The 21499-nt window shown below is 33.4% G+C and overlaps 1 protein-coding gene, 1 long non-coding RNA gene and 1 pseudogene across 3 annotated transcripts; all 3 read right to left on the reverse strand.

Annotated features, from left to right (window-relative positions):
• Positions 1–1418: 1418 nt before the first annotated feature.
• LOC107647419 (uncharacterized) lies at positions 1419–3837 on the reverse strand. Its single transcript, XR_015885970.1, has 3 exons — positions 3271–3837; positions 3079–3166; positions 1419–2678 (listed from the first exon to the last, which is right to left on the reverse strand). It is a non-coding gene; the product is annotated as an uncharacterized LOC107647419 (long non-coding RNA).
• Positions 3838–4222: 385 nt separating this feature from the next.
• LOC148562838 (pentatricopeptide repeat-containing protein At5g56310-like) lies at positions 4223–5821 on the reverse strand (annotated as a pseudogene). Its single transcript, XR_015885969.1, has one exon. The product of XR_015885969.1 is annotated as a pentatricopeptide repeat-containing protein At5g56310-like (transcript).
• Positions 5822–6603: 782 nt separating this feature from the next.
• LOC107647420 (uncharacterized) lies at positions 6604–7365 on the reverse strand. Its single transcript, XM_016351495.3, has one exon. The coding sequence runs from the start codon at positions 7363–7365 to the stop codon at positions 6604–6606; it is 762 nt and encodes a 253-aa protein (XP_016206981.1).
• Positions 7366–21499: the final 14134 nt, after the last annotated feature.

Below are 21499 nucleotides of genomic sequence, written 5' to 3' on the forward strand. Positions count from 1 at the left end.
TAAAGTAATAAATTAGGAAAAAAATGTTCTTATTTAAGTTAGAGATATACTAAAATTCTAAAGTAAAAAATTAAAGAAAATAATTATGTGGCCAGTTATCTCCTCTTATAGTGTCACATTGAAATTTTGATATATTTAAATTTTTTAATAATAGTTAGTGATAGAATATATTGACTAATAAGAGAAAAACGGCTGACCACTAATCCCTCACTGTCAGGATATTTATATTTTAATTACTTTTCTTAATTGAATTTCCACTTTTTAAATTTTATTTTTTATAAATAATTATCCATTTGACAAATCAATGTAACATTAATTTTGTTTTCCAATCATATTTAATGAATGTGAGAGGATAAGTTAATGAGAGTCCAATGTAAAATTCTCCTAACAGTTTATGTCGTTATAACACATTCCAAATACTAATTTTCACAATCAAATTTAAAAAGAATAAAAATTCTTTAAACTTTTTAAAAAGTATAAATAAAAAATTTTAGGTATGAGTCACAAATAAATTGAAAATTTTACTCTAAATGCTAATTTTCTACGCATCAAATTTTTTGCCTTGTTGTCGGAGATCTAACCTCTATTTTTAGATTATGAACCCTTCACACAATTTTTAATCACTAAATTATAATTAATTTTGTATCTATGTCTAATAAGACCCTATCTTTTACTTTTATAATACATTTAATAATTTCCTTAATCTAATTGAACATTAAAAAAAAAACACTTAAGAATAAAAGGAATATCTTGATATAATTTAAAGTGAATACCCAAATTATTTTTAAAAAATTTTAGATACAATATTTTAGTTTTCACCAAATTTGTATTACTGTAAAAGTTTCTAAGAGTTATTTACGTAAGACAGATTAGCCATACTATTATTTGAAAAAAAAAATCATTTGTCTCATAATAATAAGTTTTAAAATTTAATTGTCTTAAAATAAAATTTATTAAAACTTATTTATCTAATATATAGATTAAAAATTTTATTAAAAACTACCTAAGGATCAATCTGTCCGATAAATGTTAGAATAATAAAAATTTATTAGAGACCAAAATGTACAATTTGAAATTCATTAGGAACTAGTTTGAATGTTTATTCTATAATTTATATTTATATCCAAATATATTAAATTATAAATTTAGTAAAATTCCAAAATTAACTATATTTGTACACAAAAAATCAATTATCAAGATAGTCATTTATATTAGCATATAAAATATACTTTAAAAGTGAGTAAAATAACACATATATTTATATACAAATACATAATAGTTAATTTAGTGATTAATTTATAGTCTACACATAGCATTTTTATTCCGTAATATATAAGAATTTAGTTTTAAAACACTATCCATATAAAATAATTTTACAGTAATTTTACAGATATATCTAATAATATAATATTATATTAATAAAAATAATAACTTTTTATATTATCTGAAATAATCAGAAAAAAATAGATGCGATTAAATTATATATAAAATATTTTACAACATCGAATTATCAAAATTACTGTCATAGTATATAACGAAACAAATGAGAAATAGCGAGAGAGAGCAGTTTGATGTACAAACAGCTCGCACTATTGCAGGATTCGGAAAATGACCACCGCCAAGAAAAGAAATCCTTTGGTCACATGTAACATCACTGCATACATGGGTAGTGACTAGTGAGCGTTAGCTTATAAATAGATTCCTCTGAAGGGTGGGATGAGCATCCTACCGGCCACAGCCACAAAGAAGCCACAAATTCACAAGGCTTTGTATTCTTTGTATTCCCCCCTTCTTTTTCTACCATGGCTTTGCTTTTTCTTTTGCCCCTAGTCATTTCCCTGAGTGGTGTTTCAGCCATTGAATTAGCAACTGAGCCAATATCTCCATCTCATGCATTCCAAGAAAACAAACCAATAACCCCAACTCCATCTCAAGCTTTTCCTGCAAGTTCTGAACCTATAACACCATCTCATGATTTGCTTGAAATTGAGGCAATAACCCCGACACAATCTCCTTCCCCTGCAAAAGAGCCTATAACACCATCTCATGATTTTCCGGAAAGCAGGTCAATGACCCCAACCCCATCTCATGCTCCTACAAATGAGCCTATAACTCCTCATATTGTGCTTGCAAGTGAGCCTGTAGTCCCATCTCATGATTTGCATGCAAACAGGGAAATAGCCCCAACCCCATCTCCTGCATTTTTCGCAAATGAACCAATAGCTCCTCATGCTTTCCTTGCAAATGAACCTTCTGCTGATGACGAGTCAGACCCCCCAGTTGATTCAGTGTCTCACATTCGAAGCTTCTACAGTTCCAGAAAGATTAACATTTAAACACGCCAATCATGTCTGAAATCGAGCGATCATGTATCTTAGTATCCATCAGTAATAATTTTGAGAGGGAAATATTCAATATCAAAAACGGTTGATTATATACAATATCTTAGTATTCAACGGCATTATATCTTTATGAATACTATAGAAACGGTTCAAGTTTCAGCATCTTTCTTGCGTGAAATTAATATGCAACATCAGTGTTAGAACAGAACTGCTTATAGGAGTTATTATGTAGCGGTCATCGCTTTTATCGTCTTTCTACTTTGCTTCTTTACTCTTTTTATCTTTTGTTTTTTATTTTTCTGGGTATCTATCTGATCAAGGAAGATTGTTGAGAACCTGCAACCAATAGCAGATTGGTTGGAATTAGTAATTTTATCATTTCAACACCATTAATTTTTGAAAGGTGAAAACTCAGGTGCAGTTAACTTCAGGTGAAATTAATAGCTGAAAACCGTTAAATGATTTGAATGATTTAACTAAATTTTCATCTAACGGCTTTCAGTTATCAACTTCACGTGAAATTGACTGCACCTGAGTTTCCACCTTTTTGAAAACAAATAACTAGTAATTTAATTAACAATTTTATCATTACAAACAGTATGAAATGTGTGGGATTAAAAAGAAAAATCTAATTTAGGTGAACTGGATGAAAATGTTTTAATTTCCAGTCATATTGTGTTTGCATGGTCATATACCTCCCTTGAGAATTTCATAGAAGTAACAGAGTTATAATTACCTCTCACCCTTCCAAACTGAATCTTTGCTTTTTCTATCTGTCTTGTCAATGTCGGAAGACTAGTTTTATTTTTGGGCTGCTGAATGGTCTGAAGAATTATCACATAAAGGAAGTTAATAGAACTAGTATAAAAACAAAACACTAACAAACTCAGGCACTTAAAAAATCACTGCAGATGGTTACGACTTACACGGTTAGGAATCACTTCCTGCATCTTTGCAGGTTACCAGATGCGCAATCTTGAATATTATAATTTTCTCCTTCCTACAAGAATCAGTGGCGATTTCTTTCCTTTTTTTCCCCTTAAATTGTTATGAAAAGTTAGCACCTATAGCCATAACTACCACAAATCACATGGTTTGCATCTCCTGCCTCTGTCCAGTTCCTTACATGCTCATCTGCGTAGCTTTACGGTCCATTTTTTCCGTAGTCGTCTGTCAGTGGCGTGTCAACCATTGAATATAATAGGCCACAACTGCAACCTCCATTAGTTAATGTTTTGCTTGCAAGCCAATAAATAGAGAGCCGCAGCCTGCATCAGTTCACATTAGAAGAGTGGCTATGGGTGATTATAGTGGGTCAGCTACTTCAGGGTTTAACACGGTTGCTTCTATTCTAATGTCTCATAGCTCTTTACTAGACTGGACACAAACCAAGAGGGGAAGATACATCGGGACCAAGTTCATCGCTGTTTTCCTCTAGGGAGATTAACTTTTATCGAGAAACACTCTAGACCAACACTTGAGTGATCTTTCATCTTAATAACTCTTGAAAATACCAAGTTTTATGAAATAGCTGTTACAACACTGTTCACCCTCTGCATTGATTATTCATTAACACCCCTTGGACATGATCAAGGCATGTTTAAGTGTTCATGTCATGGCATCTTTCTCCTAATAGGAGCATAGCAGGTCCTGGTTTGTCTGAAAACCTTCTATGTTATCTGAATCCCACAACCGTTCAGTAATGTTGACATTAGCCATTCCAAAGCATAACTCCATCCAAAATTTTAATATTAGCAATTCCATTTTGAAAGACACTTTTCAAAGAAGAAACTCGTTTGAAGTGAACCTTAAGCAGTGGTTATGTTCTTGCGACTAGGATGCGATCATCAGAGATTAATAAGTAGTACTGCAACACCACCTTTTCGGCAACCACCTCAACTAATTTTGGCCTTCCGAGTAGCAGAAACAGTTCAAATAGAAGTAATTTAGGATTTAATCAGGCACATTTGAGCAACTTTAAGTCTACTCCTTTTGTTAATTATGACAATTGAAAATACGAAATCTTTTGGACAATGCTCAATTAAGTAGAAACAAGGCTCCACCCTGGAGTTTTCTTTAGTCTTTTTTCTTTCATAACCCTCCTGTGTCTCAAAACTTCAATCCATTGTCCAGCCTCTGCATATATATTCGACATAGCAACATGAACACCATGATTATGAGGTTCCAGAGTAAGAATTTCTTCTACGACTCTTTTAGCAACCTTCGTATTTCCATTATTTTTGCAAGCTGCCAACAAAGCTCCTAAAATAACAATATCAGGCTTCCAAGGCATTCCTTTTACCAGTTCCTCTGCCTCTATCAACTTACCCTCTTTCCCAAGAAGATCCACCATGCACCCATAATGTTCAATCTTCGGGTCAACCCCATACACATTTTTCATCGAATAAAAGATCTCACGACCAACATCAATCAAGCCAGCATGGCAACAAGCCGACAAAACCCCTAAGAAAGTTAATCGTTCGGGATGACAAGTTGCTCCTCCTTCAGCTTCTCAAAGAGACCAAGAGCATCTTCAACATGTCCCTGAGCAGCCAACCCAGAGATCATCACATTCCAAGTAGCAACATTTCTCTCAGTTCATCAAACAACTTCCGAGCCATAACAATCTCCCCATTCTCTGCATACATGTAAACCAACGCCGCCCCAAGAATCACTTCCTTCAAACCCCTTCACCTTCATGAACTCATGAATCCTCTGCCCAAGCTCAAGATACCCCGCCCGAGCGCAAGCCGATAACACCGAAGCATGGCAGCATTGGGCTCCAATCCATCTCCAACCATCTCATCAAAAAGCCCCGAAGCCTCGTCATAACATTGATTCTGAGCATACCCACAAACCATCGTTGTCCATTGACTCAAACTCCTGGCCGGCATTTCATCGAACATATCGCGTGCACGGGCAAAATCACCGGAGACAGAGTAACACCATTGGCCACGTGGGAATCAAAGCACATTCCGAATTTCAGCACGTGTGTGTGAACCTGGGTACAGGCTGGCAGGGAGGGAATGTTAGAGCAGGCTTTAAGGAGAAAGGGGAAGGTGTGTTTCCCGGGAATAGCGCCTAGCTTCCTCATGGAGATGTGAAGGCAGAGAGAGTGATGGGGATTGGGGCTAGAGGCCTGGGCGCGGACTTGTTTGATGTGGTGTATTGTGGTGCATTGGTCGGCGAGGAGAGAGAGACTAGGAGGAATGGTTGAGAAGAGTGAACAGGGGAAGCGGTGTTTGAGCGAGACGTGCAGTTTTGGCGGCACCATTCGAAGAAAGGTGGTTGGTGATCAGAGACTGGGAGTTTCCCAAGGTATCCGCCACCGGCGGCAGCAAAGCAAGGTTGTTGCGGAATTCAATTCCCGACCGATTAGGTGCTTCGTGCAGAAGGCGGAATTCAATTCCCGACCCAGAAGAATGAAGTAACCATTCAACCAAGCTAAGTGTACTTTCACTGATTCTTATCATACATGTATGCACGTTATTTGACCTCAACGCGTTAGTTTTTTATGAGTCAAAAGTCAAAACTTTACATTCGGCCAATATCTAGTGCCAACTGGCAACTTAACAAATGATTGTGAAGACACACGTCACATCCAAATTTAACGAAGATTGTGAGTGCTCTCTTACCCATTTCAAATCAAGAACTCAAGGCCAGAACACAAAATATCTGCTCAGAAACACGCAGATAACGAATAATCCTCTCCCGCATTCACACAAAAAGTACAAATTAAAAAAAAAAATCACATCGCTAAAAAGTAAAAACCCTCACCCAGACCGCAGAACACGGAGCATCTGCCCCTCATCCCTTGGCAAAGTACCTTGTGCCACACCTCCTCATCCCCTATTTTCCTTGTCGCTTTTATAATTTTTTAAATAATTTTAACTGAATTTTTCCACATTATGGTCAACAGCGAAAATTCTTATTCTATTCTGTCCAAAAAGGAATTCTTATTCTAATTCCGAATCCTTTCTTTCTTTAACAAACAAAAATAAGGTTTTTCTTTTTCAATAAAGCTGCTTAGAAAATTAAAACAGAAAACAATATAAAAAAGAAAAAAAAAATTGGGAAAGAGAACTCCACACAAAATGCATAATATTATTCACATGATGAATTACATCCAAATTACACAGAATCAACTAACTAATTTTTTTTCATGATTAAATGCATAATACTATTCACATTATGAACTAGAACCAAACTACACAGAAGAATCAAGTAACTAATTTCAGTTTTTATTTACATTTTTGGCGATCTAATTTGTTGCCATCGGATAGCGACATAAAGGGCATAAATGACTAGTCTTGAGCCAGTGGATGATGCATTCTTGATGATACACATGCTTACAAGGCATTGATAAAACTTGTTCTGCATCATCACCGTAATCAAATTCAGATAGACAAATACTGCACCTCTCTGTTGCATTGTTATTCTTTTCAAGCTTCACTTCCTCAAGAGAATCAATGGCACTCTTCGAAGTAGGAACCATCTTAATATTAGTATTTCCCATGGACTCTTCAATGATGAAGTCGGTGATAATGTCGTCGTAGTCATCAACAAACACAAACGAATTCTGGATAATAATGTCCAAATTCAAACTGAACAAACGAAAATCAGGTCTTTCGTAGAGGAATCCGGAAGGACGAGTTTGAATTGTGTCTTCCGCGTAGGATATGACATCTGGCATCATGTGATGAATCAAGACATTTGGTATAACATCATCAGGAAAATGCAATTGCATGTGTGATGAACCGTTTTGAAGGAATTCTTGCGCTTGCATTAGAATTGAGCTGTGACATGCAAACGTATCAATGGCTCCTAACACCGGCGGATAATGTGATTGTGGTTGTTGAGGATGAGTAGTCCAACACGTTTGATGCCTAACTCGTACCTTGAGAATGAAGTAATCTGCTGTTTTATCTCTCATGTGAGTTAGATAAAGTTGCAAATCTGCCTCCTGTTCTTGCAACAATGAGGGAGATGACACTTCCCAGGAAAAACCAAATGGCCACGTCATGATGATGAAATTGAGAACTGGTTTGATGCTTCAAGTTCGTTTATCAGAAATATAAGAAACTTTCTCTAATAGAAATAAGAATCAAACTGAGAATTAATCTTGTTGCTTTCTGCTTACTTATATAGAAGGGAGGCCACTCAGATAAACACGCCTAAAATGTCTTTTTTTAAAGATGTCTTTATGTTGTGTTTTAATTGGTTTTGGTATAATTTATTCGGTCTTCCTCATCACATATTATTAAATTCCTCAAAAGATTTTCTTTCTAAAAACAATAAAAAACATTTAATTTGGACTAAAACAAAAAAAAGTAATAGATTAACTATTAGATTTTTTTTTAAAAGATTATTTACATCAAAAAATATATCACATTCATCAATATATATATATATATAAAACAAGCTCAAGCGTTTAAAAATTTTTATAAATAAAAAAAATAATTAATTTATATTCGTACAATATATAAAATAATTACTATATTATTATTATATTATAGATTAAGATTCACTAATTTAATTTTTTTTATTTTTAATATAAGTATTAGAAATAAATAAAATTTTTATAATTAAATGTAGTGTAACAAAATATATATAATATTAATTAGTTCTTAAAAATTTTAAAAAAATAGTTTCTCATTTTAGTAAAATAACTATTTATTAAAGTAGACAAATTAATTATTTTTTCTCATATACGGTTTTTTTAAGACATAAAAGCAATTAATTAGGACATTGGTTAAGATAATTAAAGTTACTATTTCATTAAATTTTTAATTTAAAGAAAAATCCTAGTTAATTTTGGTATAGAAATTTCGAATTTAAAAACATTGATAAAAATTATGTTGAATTTTGATTTATTTGATTTTCATTTAAATTAATCACTACATAAGTTAAAGTTCTGTTTTGAAGTTATATTCGAGCTTTAATCTGATTTTTAAAGTTTCAATTTACTTAGTTTGATTTTTTAACTTAGGTATCCGTGACTCATATTAGGGTTTTAAGTGTTTAGTTGAAAATAAAAAATAAGGTAAAAAAATTTCAATTGTCACATCAAATAGTCGCTAGAATGTATAATGTAGCAGTCGTTAGTCCATTTCAACATGTCGTTAACGATTTTGTGAGACAGTGACAAAAATAAGAATAGGAACCAATGTGAGTCATAACTATTAAGTTGGGAGACATAATTGTTAGAACTGATTAGGAACCAATTGGGAGACATAATTTGTTGTTACTTGATTAGGAACCAATTGTGAGTCATAACTATTAAATTGAGTAAATCGAAATTTTTGAAATTAGATTGAAATATAATTGTTAGAACTGAACTAGTGATCGAACCGATCAAGCTACTGGTTCACTGGTTTATGGTTCAACTGATAAATCACTGGCTGAACCGATAAAACTGGTCTCACGTAAATATAAAATATAAAATAGTTAAAAACTTAAAATTAAAATTTGAAATGCATATCTTCACTAACATTTTATGAAGAATCAAGTCTCAACTTCTAAAAATAACTAATATAAAAAAAACCATAAAATTTTAATACTACAATAGTATCTTATTTTGACACAATAAAAAAATAATTAATTCACAAAGCCTATCATCTAACTATAATATCAGTAGATTTTAACACTAACATCAAAACAAATAACCTTAATCACAATACTAGCAATAAAATAGATCAAGTAAATTAATAAATTTTTAGTGAAATTTATATTTATATTAATAATGGTATATAATTAAAATATAATTAATTTTAAAAATAGAAAAAACAAAAATTAAATTAAATTAGATATTTATGTATACTATATAATTAGTATTTGTCAAATATAGTACTTAGAAGTGCAATGGCTAAGTGGCAAGTAGAGGTTACTTGACCTTGTGGAGACATTTTAAAAATTTTTTCAAGCATACCAGTTTGATTAGACCAGTTTGCACCGGTTCTTACCAGTTCACACCGATTTTATTCCTTAAACGGTCCAAAGAATAAATTGAACTGGACTATAATTTGGTCAAACCAACCGATCCAGTTCGGTTTTTACAACTATGGATATAATAATGGTAATTAAGTTGACCATTCAGTTGTTTTAATGGTAATTAAAATCTAATAATAGTTTATAATAAAAGAAACATTCTTTTGCAACAATGAACCTATAGTAATAGTTAGGGGTGTTCATAGATTAGATCATATCCATATAAATCCACAGTATTTATCCGTATCTGATCTGTAATTTGAGAATATGATCTGATATGTAAGATGATCGGATTGGATCGAATCAGATCCACACTCTAATCAGATAGAAGTAAATATGTTTAAAAAAGTAAACAAAAAAAATTATTGACTTTTTTTTTATAAAAATAAAATTTTTTTTATATTTTTTATTTTATGGATATATTTGATATCTGATCCAAACATAAAAAGTGCGAATATCGAATTTGATCTAATAAGTTTAGTGCGGATTGGATCGAAATTTCAGCCATATCCCATCTGTAAACACCCCTAGCAATAATAACTAAAAAATTATAATGATTATATTTTTAACTAAGAGGAAGTGCAAAAAAAAGTACTAAATACAAGAACATTTAATCAAATATTAAAAAAAATTTTACTTTAAAACATACGGTTGGACTTTTTTTGCTCATATATATATATATATATATATATATATATATATATATATATAATAATAATAATAATAATAATAATAATAATAATAATAATAATAATAATAATATTATGATAATTGCTTTGTATATCACACAAATATAAACATTTTTTTTTCTATGATCTTAAGAAAGGTTTTGTAAGTCTCTAACTTTGTTGTTGATTTTTGTAGTGTTAGCTCTCATATTATCAATTTGATTCATATATAATTCGGATGATAAATTATTTGGTGACGTGCTTTCTTTTTTACTGTGATATACTTGTTTTATTATTATTATTATTATTATTATTATTATTATTATTATTATTATTATTATTATTATTATGTACATTAAAAAATAACAGGCCAAATTATTGCCATAACATAATAGAAGTATGGAAGTTTATCATTCTTCTCTAATGGAGGAAACAAAATTCTTTTCAATAATTTATTTAACGTAGAATAAAAATAAATTTTATTAGAATAAATTTTAGTATGAGTTTAATATTTTTATTCATCATAAAATATTTATAGAATTACTCGTAGATAAATTTTGGAAAAAAGAAAAAAACCATGATTTTTAATTTTATTTTTAAATAAACTTTATTTTTAATTTTAAAATAAATTTTATTTTTATTTTTAAATAATATTAATTTTTTACCGTATATAATTATTCAATTATTTTTTAATTATATATAAATAAATTACTCTTAATAAGACTTTTTTGTGTTATTCAATTATCTTTTTTTAAAAAATAATTAATTATTAAAATAATTAAATTTTTCACAACAAAAATAATAAAAAATTATGAATGAAAAAAATTAACCATCCTGATACTTTTTTGTATTTTTATTCATATTTTAATTATAAACATAAATATAATTTAATTATATTATTTATGAAATATGACTATAGATGTAGATAAAATTTAGTTATATTACTTATATATAGTTTCATTGTATTGTATTGCTTATAAAGTTAGATTATAATTATGACAATAGAATTGTTCTTGTATTTTTATATGTGTGACTAATTGGTGGTGTTAAAACATTACTCTTAATTATAAATAAGGTTTATAATTTAAAAAATCAAAGACTCAATTAAAAAGATACGAAAAAATGATGTTAAAATATTCTAACTCTTTAAAATAAAAATATTCGAAATTTAATTAAAAATTATTTAAAATTTAAACTCAATAAAAATTTATATTCAATGTATTTTGTATTAAATATATTTAATAACCTATTATATCATATTATATCATATTGGTTGAAATTAGTTTTTATAATGTTAATTTTTTAATAACACTTTATTAGAAAAAACCAGCTTTTCAGAATTTTTTAAAAACTAATTAATATTATATATATTTTATTACAATATATCTTGTTATAAAAAATTATTTATTTTTAATGCTTATATTAAAAATAAAAACAAAATTTAAATTAGTAAATTTTAATCTATAATATAATAATAATATAATAATTATTTTATATATTATACGAATAAAAATTAATTATTTTTTTATTTATAAAATTTTTTAAGAGCTTTTATATATATATATATATATATATATATATATATATATTTTGATGAATATGATATATTTTTTTATGTAAATAATCTTTTAAAAAAAAATCTAATAGTTAATCTATTATCTTTTTTGTTTTAGTCCAAATTAAATGTTTTTTATTGTTTTTGGAAAGAAAATCTTTTGAGGAATTTAATAATATGTGATGAGAAACACCGAATAAATTATACCAAAATCAATTAAAACACAACATAAAGACATCTTTAAAAAAAGACGTTTTAGGCGTATTTATCTGAGTGGCCTCCATATAGAAGAGGTCCTAGTAAGTTTTGGTACTGGATCTTAATTGTATACTAATTTTTTTTCTCAGAGTGATAAGAGAGGGAAGGTAGTTCAGTAATTGGATCTTAATTAGATATTAATTAACCAAACTATCTTTTTTAGTTTAATTAGGATAATAATCTTTTAGGATAATTATTTTATATGATTTTCTAACTACTTTTATTTTCTTGGATTATCATTCATAATTTAAAAATTAAAAATTAAAATTTATTATTTTTGTTAAATTCAATCTTATTTTATTTTTTTACTAACTAACTGAAACTAATTGTTATTGGAGATAAATAAGAAAAAAAATATATCGATCATTATTTATAAAAAATAATTAATATTTATTTTATTTATAAATTAAAATAACTGCCAATTATTCGAAATAATGTGTTTTTTTTCTTGGAGTAGTTATAAATAGATTGATAAACTGATTAGACAAAAGATATAAATTAATTTACAAAGATTTTGTACAAAGCAGTTTGATGTACAAACAACCCGCACTATTGCAGCATTCGGAAAATCACCATCCGCAAGAAAAGAAAATCCTTTGGTCACATGTAACATCACTGCATACATGGGTAGTGACTAGTGAGCGTTAGCTTATAAATAGATTCCTCTGAAGGGTGTGATGAACATCCTACAGGCCAAAGCCACAAAGAAGTCACAAATTCATAAGGCTTTGTATTTTTTGTATTCGTATTCCCCTTTCTTTTTCTACCATGACTTTGCTTTTTCTTTTGCCCCTAGTCATTTTCCTGAGTGGTGTTTCATCCATTGAATTAGCAACTGAGCCAATATCTCCATCTCATGCATTCCAAAAAAAAAATAAACTAAAAATAAACTGATGATCAGTGGTTAAGAGAAGGAGGTTGAATCTTAGCCCTTTTTTGTTGAATATTAATTTTTGATTTTTTAAAAAAACTTCAGGAGATTTTTCTGCTTTTGTCTCGTGCTGTGTTAAAAGACACTTTTGTTTTATCTCGTGCCGAGTTGAGAGACACTTTTATTTTTGTCTCCTGATTAACAGAAACAGAGAAAGGAGTAGATAAGAAGAATTGACACCAGATATATCCTGGTTCAGCCACTAGGTGCAATGTGGCCTACATCCACTCTCCATCACAACAATGATGGAATTTCACTATCTCTTTTTCAATATTACAAACACCAATTCTCTCTAGGATCTACCCAATTCTATCTGGGACAAGTCTAGATTCTAACCCAACCTGAACTTGACTAGGATTTGTAACACCCTAATTAGCCTAAGCCTTACCTCGCATCGTAAAGCAAAGGTTAATCAAAGGTTACGACAGTTCTAAATCTCATACATATAATATATAAAAGAAATAATATAATCTAGAAGCTCGATGAAGGATATAGCTCAAAAACAAGACTTGAAAAGCGCAAAACGTACTAACGAAGCAATTAACTTAAAGCACAAGATATAGATATAGATATAGTATAACAAAAGATAAGAGTATAATATCATAATAATCTAGCCACGGCTCGCGGAGTTTAAGCCGGCTAGCCATATATACAGACAAACCAGAATCTGAAGTTTAAAATAGCTTATACAAGTTTTTCTCTCTCAATACAAGCCTCTAGGCAAAAGCAAAGTACAAAAGTGAGAGATATATATAAACAAAATAAATAAAAAAAACTCCAAGAGTAACAGGATCTTCCACTTCTGTCACCATCCAAGCAACTCACCGAGGTTCTCAGTATGGTAACAGTGCCCAGTGATGTAAGATATAAGACCCCGGGATGCCAGAGGCAATCCTAGACTTCATATCCATCACAAGATTCATCTTAGGCATACTAAAATAATAAAGTATAATTATATAAATCTTAACATAAATAAACAGGGTACTCGATCTTAGGAGATTTCTATTCTGACCAAACACCGTTGTCCCACAGCCTTCACCAACCTATCCTCCATCCGATCCCATCGCCACCGCCTTCCGAACCTCCTCAATCCCAGTAGAAATCACAATTAATTACAATGCAAGTAAAACACAAGTAGAAACATATAAAACAAGTAATTCAAGTAAGCAAATAGGCATGTTATTCAATTAGGCATACAATTACAAGTCGGCAAAGCAAACAAACAGATAGAAAATGCACATGATGAATGCTTGTCCTACTGGCTGTGATATCACATTGTCGGTTCAACTGCCAACCCGACACACCTCCATGGAGATGTCGCACTTCGGAATCATCATTGGGAACCCCCGAGATATGGTGCTCGGATCACCGTCCAGGATTTTGTGCCTGCACACTCTATTGATCCGAAGGGATGCGAGCGGGATACTCTTGCCACAGACCTCACATCTCAACGTAAGCGGGATTAACCACAGTCCTTACGCCGCCGCCGCTACCTCTACAGGCGGGATTAACCACCATCTCTTCCAAGTGCATAACGTCTCATAATCTCAATGTAAAACAGTAGTTCAGTGGTTTTTCAGAAAACATTTTCAATACATCAATGATTCATCATTGCACATTCGAGTCCTCGACTCATCTCAACCACTGTCAAATCAACATTTCCATTCTGAGTCCTCGACTCATCTCAACTATTGTCAATTTCACATTTCTGTTCCGAACTCAACAGTTCGTCAGTTCTTATTTCACATACCAATCTACCTTCACACGCCGTTAAACCATCCTCAGTACACCCGAAACCTAGACCTCCGTTTTCTAATTTTCCAAAATGACATCAACTAAATCCCTAAAATTCTTTCCCATGTTCTCATACCTAAAATTATGTCCAAAAGTCTTAAAATGGTGACATAGAAGCTTACAATCTTGTTGGGAAGGTGAAATAGTTGAAAACAAAATTTAAATTTGCGAAACAAGGCATGTGCGTACGCACAGGGATGTACGTGCGCACACCCAGGAAGATTTTTAAAAGTGTGCGTACACATAGAGATGTGCGTACGCACAGGTACCAAATTTTGCAAGGTCTGTTCGCTCGCACAAGGTGTGCTAGCGCCCCCAACAGACTACCCTTCCCAACTTGTGCGTCCGCACAGGTTGTAAATCCTCGTTGGGTATGTGTGCGCACAAGCTGTGCTAGCTCTCTAAACAGGAAGCCTTTCCCTGCCTGTGCGTACGCACAGGTATGTGCGTGCACACAGGTATAAAATTTTGCTAGGTTGTGCGTGCGCACATACCAGAAATCACAAAATTCTGCAACTTTGCAGAATTTCAGATTTGGATACTAATTTTTGAATGATCATAACTCCCTCTACAAAAATCGAAATTTTACAAACTTTATATCGATTTTAAGAGTTTTCAATGAATTTTAATTCTAAACAAATTTCAACCAATTTTGAAAACTGAGGCATAAGTTATGATCAGACAAAGTTCACCAAAAACCAACTTTTACCAACACTCACAAAATCTCAATTTACCAATGTTCACAAACCACATCCAACCAAAACAATACCAAACTTCCAATTACAATACCATCCACCCTTTTAGGTCACCATTTGTCATTCACACCAATTTTCCATCACACTTCATCATTCTCAATCTCAATTATCAAACGTATAGCATTACAAACAATTTTCCCACCAATACATTCACCAATCATCCTTCTATCATCAATTTCAATATCAATCTCCCATATCCAACTACCAACATCAATATAGCCATTTATCAATCATTCCAAATCATCAATTACCATACAACACTTTCATCAACATAACCAAAGCTCATCAATTCATCATAAATCATCATACAGCAACATTCAACAACTCAACATCCATTTTAATTCAAACCTATCCTTTGGGTCACTAGCCTAAGTGTCCATGAATATTATATACTACATAGAGAAAACCGAAACCATACCTTGGCCGATCCCCAATATGCACCAAAACCCCAATATGAGCTCAAGATAATCTTTCAACCACAAACAAGCCTCCAATTCCACTCCAACAAGTTCCAAAGGCTTCCAAACTCACAATAATTGTAACACCCTACCACACAGAGTCTTATGCTTAAGTCATAAAACAGAAGTGGCGAGGTATTACGACCTCTAGAATAAAAATTTAGTACGTATAGTAGTGTAAAAATATTTGTAACTAGGAGCCTTTGAAGAAAAAGGGGTAAATCGAAACCGTTAAATCAAAACGCGCAACACTCTAATCGATGACATAAACGAAACAGATAAAGAGTAAGCTGACGCTAAGAGATATACAAAAGAGTGCCAAAATACATATATCAAGACTCGGGACTCGGCTTGCGAAGATAACCGGTCCGAGCATATAAGTATATATATATATATATATATATATATATATATATATATATATATAGGGAATTACCCAATGACAACCCAAAAGACAAAATACAAAACCTACTTCTCCAAAATACCCTATAAGAGGAGTTAATGTAAAATACATATACAGTGAAGAATATAGTATCTAAACAAGTATAAAATGACCAAAATAGAATCCCAAGATACAAGGATCTCTACCAAAAGGAAGTCTCCAGCATGCCTCAGCGAGGAGCCTCACATCCTGCTTCTTAAAACCACAAAATCCACATGAGTGAGAACCGGAGGTTCTCAGCATGGTAACAATGCCCAAATGTCTAACATGTAATGTCTTGGAAAAGCCGAAGGCAATCCTAGAACTTCCATTTGCATACTCAAAGCATATAAACAATTCTAATCCATAAGAAATAAAAATAGGTAACTAACTAAAGGTCTCCATTCTAACTACAAATCCCTATTCCAATTCCTGTAAACCTCCCAACTGCCAACAGTAATTGAGATGCAAACACAAGTATATCAAACAAAGAAATGCACAAGTAGGAAGCAGATAAGACAATTAGGCAATTAGCAAGTAATGATGCAATCAATTAGGCAATCCAGACAAATCACATATAATACATATGATGCATGCATGTCCTAGTGGTTGATGAGTCTCATCTATCGGTTATAAAGCCAGTCCGACAAGTTCTGGCAGCTAACCATTGGACTGTCCCTCTGTCGTGCATCCCCAACTTGAGTTATCCACAACATAAACATCATATATATATCCAACACCCTCACTGGTGTATATTTACGGGGGCAAGCTCATTCGGAACTTTCACTGTATCCGGCCACACTTACGACATAGGGTCAGCAGAGTATCGAGTCTCCACCTGGAGTACGTGGTGGCTAGCCACTGCTTTTACCCAGGAAAACTCGTATCTCAGATAGGTGGAGTGCAAATAATCACAATATCAATAATTCAATTCAGCATATATGCATTCAATTACAGCCATACATCAATATTCATTTCAGCCATCCGGCTTACAAATCATAATTTCATAACCAGCCATAATCATCATCACACACCGCCATTTGGCTCATATCATATACAGCATTCCACCATACTCCTCAACACCTCATATCATCATCATTCACCATACTCATCACAACATCCCCTTTCTTCCTTCACAAGTTACCCTCTTTCCTAGCTTACTTTTATTCACTAGGCATTTACATCAATTTAACATTAGAGGATGAAATTGGGTGTTTATAAGTGTGACATAACATCTTGGAAGGTTACAAGCTTTTTGGAAATGTGAAAGACTTAAAAAAATAGCTTTAGAAAAGAATTGGGTCGCGTGCGTACGCACAGGGGTGTGCGTGCGCACACCCATAAGCATTTTTAGACGTGTGCATACGCACAGAAAGCAAAATCTCTAGAGTTGTGTGTGCACACAAGGTGTGCCAGCACCACCAACAGCAAGCCATTCCCAACGTGTGCATACGCACAAGGTTGTACGCCCGCACAGCTCGAAATCCTTCGTTTTGTTGTGTGTGCATACAGGGTGTGCTAGCGCTCCCAGCAGCAGCCCCATTCCCGCGTGTGCGTACGCACAAGGCTATGCGTGCGCACAGGTCCAAATTCCCGTGGGGTGTGCGTGCGCACAGGGCTGTGCGTGCGTACACAAACCAGAAATCACAAATTCTGCAGAATTTGTAGAATTCAGATTTTTTGCCCAAACTTCCAATGATCATATCTCCTTCCACAAAATTCAGATTTCCACCAAATATAAACCATTTTAAAGCTTATGAAATTATCTTTCAATTGATATAAAAATCATAAAATTCCGAAAATAATAACTCAAGATATGATCCGTTGAAATTCATCAAAATTTTATTTTTACCAAAACTCATAAACTCCCCATTTTCAAAACATACTCTTACCAATCCATACCAAATCGACCCAAAATTCAACCATTCCAATCATCAATCATTTTTAAACCTCTTCCAATCATCAACCCATCAATTACACCATATTTAACCAATATCTCAGTTTAATAAATCTCACATCATAATGACCATTTCATATCTCAATTCCCAAAACAAACAATCAATTTCATCAATCACTATATATTTTCACATGTCAATATCATACTCTAAAAACATGCTCATCAACAAGAGCTTCAACCTTTTCATCAACAAACATATCAATCCATGTATCAATCTCAATCCAATTCATTCATCAAATATATCAACATGTCACAACCCACCAAGTTCATACATAACAACACAATTTACATCATCCATCAACTACCTCATTATTTCAAAACCCTATCCTAAGGCCATTAACCTACGTTTTCACACCACATTACATTTTAGATACAGAAAACTAAAACCATACCTTGGCCGATTCCTGTTCCACTCAGAACACCTCTAATATCAACCTTCCAAGGTTTCCAAACTCCACCAACAGATTTTCCCAACACAAAGCTCATTTCCAAGCTTCCCAAAATCACCAATCAAGGTCCAATGCACACATATATAATGCCTAAGCCACAATATCACATCAATACACAATAACTCAATACCCAACACCTCAAATTCAAAATTTTCACTAGGATTTGAGATTCCTTACCTTACCCAAGGATCAAGGGAGTAAGAACAAGCCTTCCGCTCAAGTTAATATGATCTTATAACACAAAGGAGCTCACAAGTTCAATATTTTTGCCCAAGATTTTCGAAAATTAAAGATGGGAGAACAGAGATGAAACGTGTCTTACCTCAAGAATCTTGGTGTGGGTTTTGTAGAGCTTGACGCTGCGGTCGCGTGGCCGTAAACGGTACGTCAATTGGAGCTCCGGATCAAAAGATATGATCAATGGAAGATTGATGTGAATAGGAGCAAGGGTTTTCTTGTTTCCCTCTCCATAACCATCGTGTGTGTGTGTGTGTGTTTTGAAGAGAAAGAGAGCTGAGCTCTCTTTAATGAATGAGGCTTGGCTAGGCCTTTGGGCCTAACTTGGGTCCGGTTGGCTCAATTCGGGCCGTTCGGCCCAATCTTAGACCGATTTCTTTAAAATTTGTGTCAAAATTATCGTTTTTAATTTCTCTATCACATTAAACCATAAAAACTTCATTATTTCATTTTCTAGAATCTATTTTAATTTATTGTTTAATTAGCCACTAATTAACCGGGTTTTACAATAATCAAGCTATAATACACATAAATCATGACTAATCAACCTAGGGCTCAATATAATCAAAATCTCACAAGGGTTTCAAGAGCTCTTACCTTACCCAACAATTTTAGATGTCAAATCCAATGCTAACCAAAGGTTAGAGTGTACCTAAACACCCAAAAATCACAAAACCTCACTTAATCAAAAGCCATAAAACTCGAAATTTTAAAGAGAAGAACTGAGAGGGATTTGAGCTTTTCTTATCAGTTTCTTAAGTGGGTTTTGTAGAGCTCTCTACAAGAAACGCGTAGCCGCAAACGGTGCGGCAAACGGAGCTCTGTAGCTCAAGATATGAGCTTGTGAAGCTCTATGTGAATAGTGTTAATGGAGTTTCTCTTCTTCTCCTTCTCAGCTGGGTGTGTAGTGTTTATGAGGGTGTTATGCTGAAATGGGTTCATTTAAAGCACTTATATATGTTGGGCTTGGGCCCAACTTGGGCTCGGTCCAACCTGTTAGCGTTTTTAGCCCGTTTGTCCCAACTTCGAGCCAAACCTTTAAAGTTAACGCCCAGTTTTCCATTTCTAATATTTTTCTAAGGTTTTTGACTGTTTTCACTATTTCTCATGCAACACTGGGCAGATTTGAACCGGTTTGGCTGTCGGTTCGTGGTTTTTCATGGTTTTTCACCGAAAATACATTTTCTAACTCAGAAAAACCTATTGAGTCCAAAAATCATATTTAAATCCTCAAAATCTCACTCTAATTTTTCGGGACTCTATTTTGGGCAATATTAATTACTTAATTAGATGATTAATAGCTCGGTTCTTACATTCTCCCCACCAAATAAGAAATTTTGCCCTCAAAATTTAGTGATTACCTGAGAAAAGCTCGGGGTAATTCTTTCGCATCTCGGACTCCAGTCCCCAAGTATGCTCTTCAACTCCTGCTCGCTCTCAAGCAACCTTAACCAATGAGACTTCCTTTCCTCGCAGCTTCTTCACACTAGTGTCATCGATACGCACCGGTATTACTTGAAATGTCAAGTTCTCTCTCAACTCGACTGACTCAGGCTCTGACACATGAGCCGCATCCGACGTGTACTTGCAGAGTTGTGACACGTGGAATACGTCATGCAAGTTAGACAGATGAGGTGGCAAAGCTACTTGATATGCCACCGGCCCGAATCGTCGTAAAATCTCAAACAGTCCAATGAACCTCGGATTCAATTTCTTGGTTTTGATCTCTCTTCCGATCCTAGTCGTTGGTGTAACCCTCCGGAATACATGTTCTCCTACTTCAAATTCCAACGGTTTTCTTCTCTGATCTGCATAGCTTTTCTGTCGACTTTGAGCAGTTAGAATCCTCTCCTGAATCTTCTTAATCTTCTTAGTAGTCTCTGTTATCAAATCAGGACCCAATACACTTGTTTCACCGAACTCATACCAATAGAGTTGAGATTGGCACTTCCGTCCATACAAGGCCTCATATGGAGCAATCCCAATGCTCGCATGAAAGTTATTGTTATACGCAAACTCCACCAATGGCATGTAACGGTCCCAAGTTCTGGGTTGATCCAATACACATGCTCTTAGTATATCCTCTAACATCTGAATAGTCCTTTCCGACTGTCCATCCCTCTGTGGATGATATGCGGTGCTAAGACATAGCCTCGTACCGAAAGCTTTTTGAAAAGCTCCCCAAAACCTTGATGTGAATCAGGGATCATGGTCCGATACTATGCTCGACAGCACACCATGCAACCTTACTACCTCCTTGATGTACAATCTCGCCAACTCCTCCATAGAGCAGTTCACTCGAATAGGAAGAAAATGAGCGGATTTGGTTAAGCGATCCACGATCACCTAAACCGCATCAAATCCCGACCTAGTCCTTGGCAATCCAGTCACAAAATCCATTGCAATTCCTTCTCATTTCCATTGAGGAATCTCTAGTGGCTGTAGCATTTCCGACGGTTTCTGATGCTACATCACCTTTCATCCCAGGCCACTAGAACATCTTCTTTAAGTCATAATACGTCTTTGTACTTCCGAGATGAATAGAAAACCCACTATTGTGAGCTTCCTACAACAAGTCTTGCCTCAAACTCCCAACATCTGGTATGCAAATTCTCCCCTTATATCTCCACAATCCCTCATTATCCTTAGTGAATTCTCCACGCCTATTATCACCAACTGGTTGAAAC

This window comes from Arachis ipaensis, chromosome B6 (assembly GCF_059453495.1).
Source record: "Arachis ipaensis isolate K30076 ecotype BB chromosome B6, ASM5945349v1, whole genome shotgun sequence".
Lineage (NCBI taxonomy): Eukaryota > Viridiplantae > Streptophyta > Magnoliopsida > Fabales > Fabaceae > Arachis > Arachis ipaensis.

Bases quoted from the DNA above. Each gene is read 5' to 3' on its own strand.
- LOC107647420 (XM_016351495.3), bottom strand. From the start codon at position 7,365: ATGACGTGGCCATTTGGTTTTTCCTGGGAAGTGTCATCTCCCTCATTG.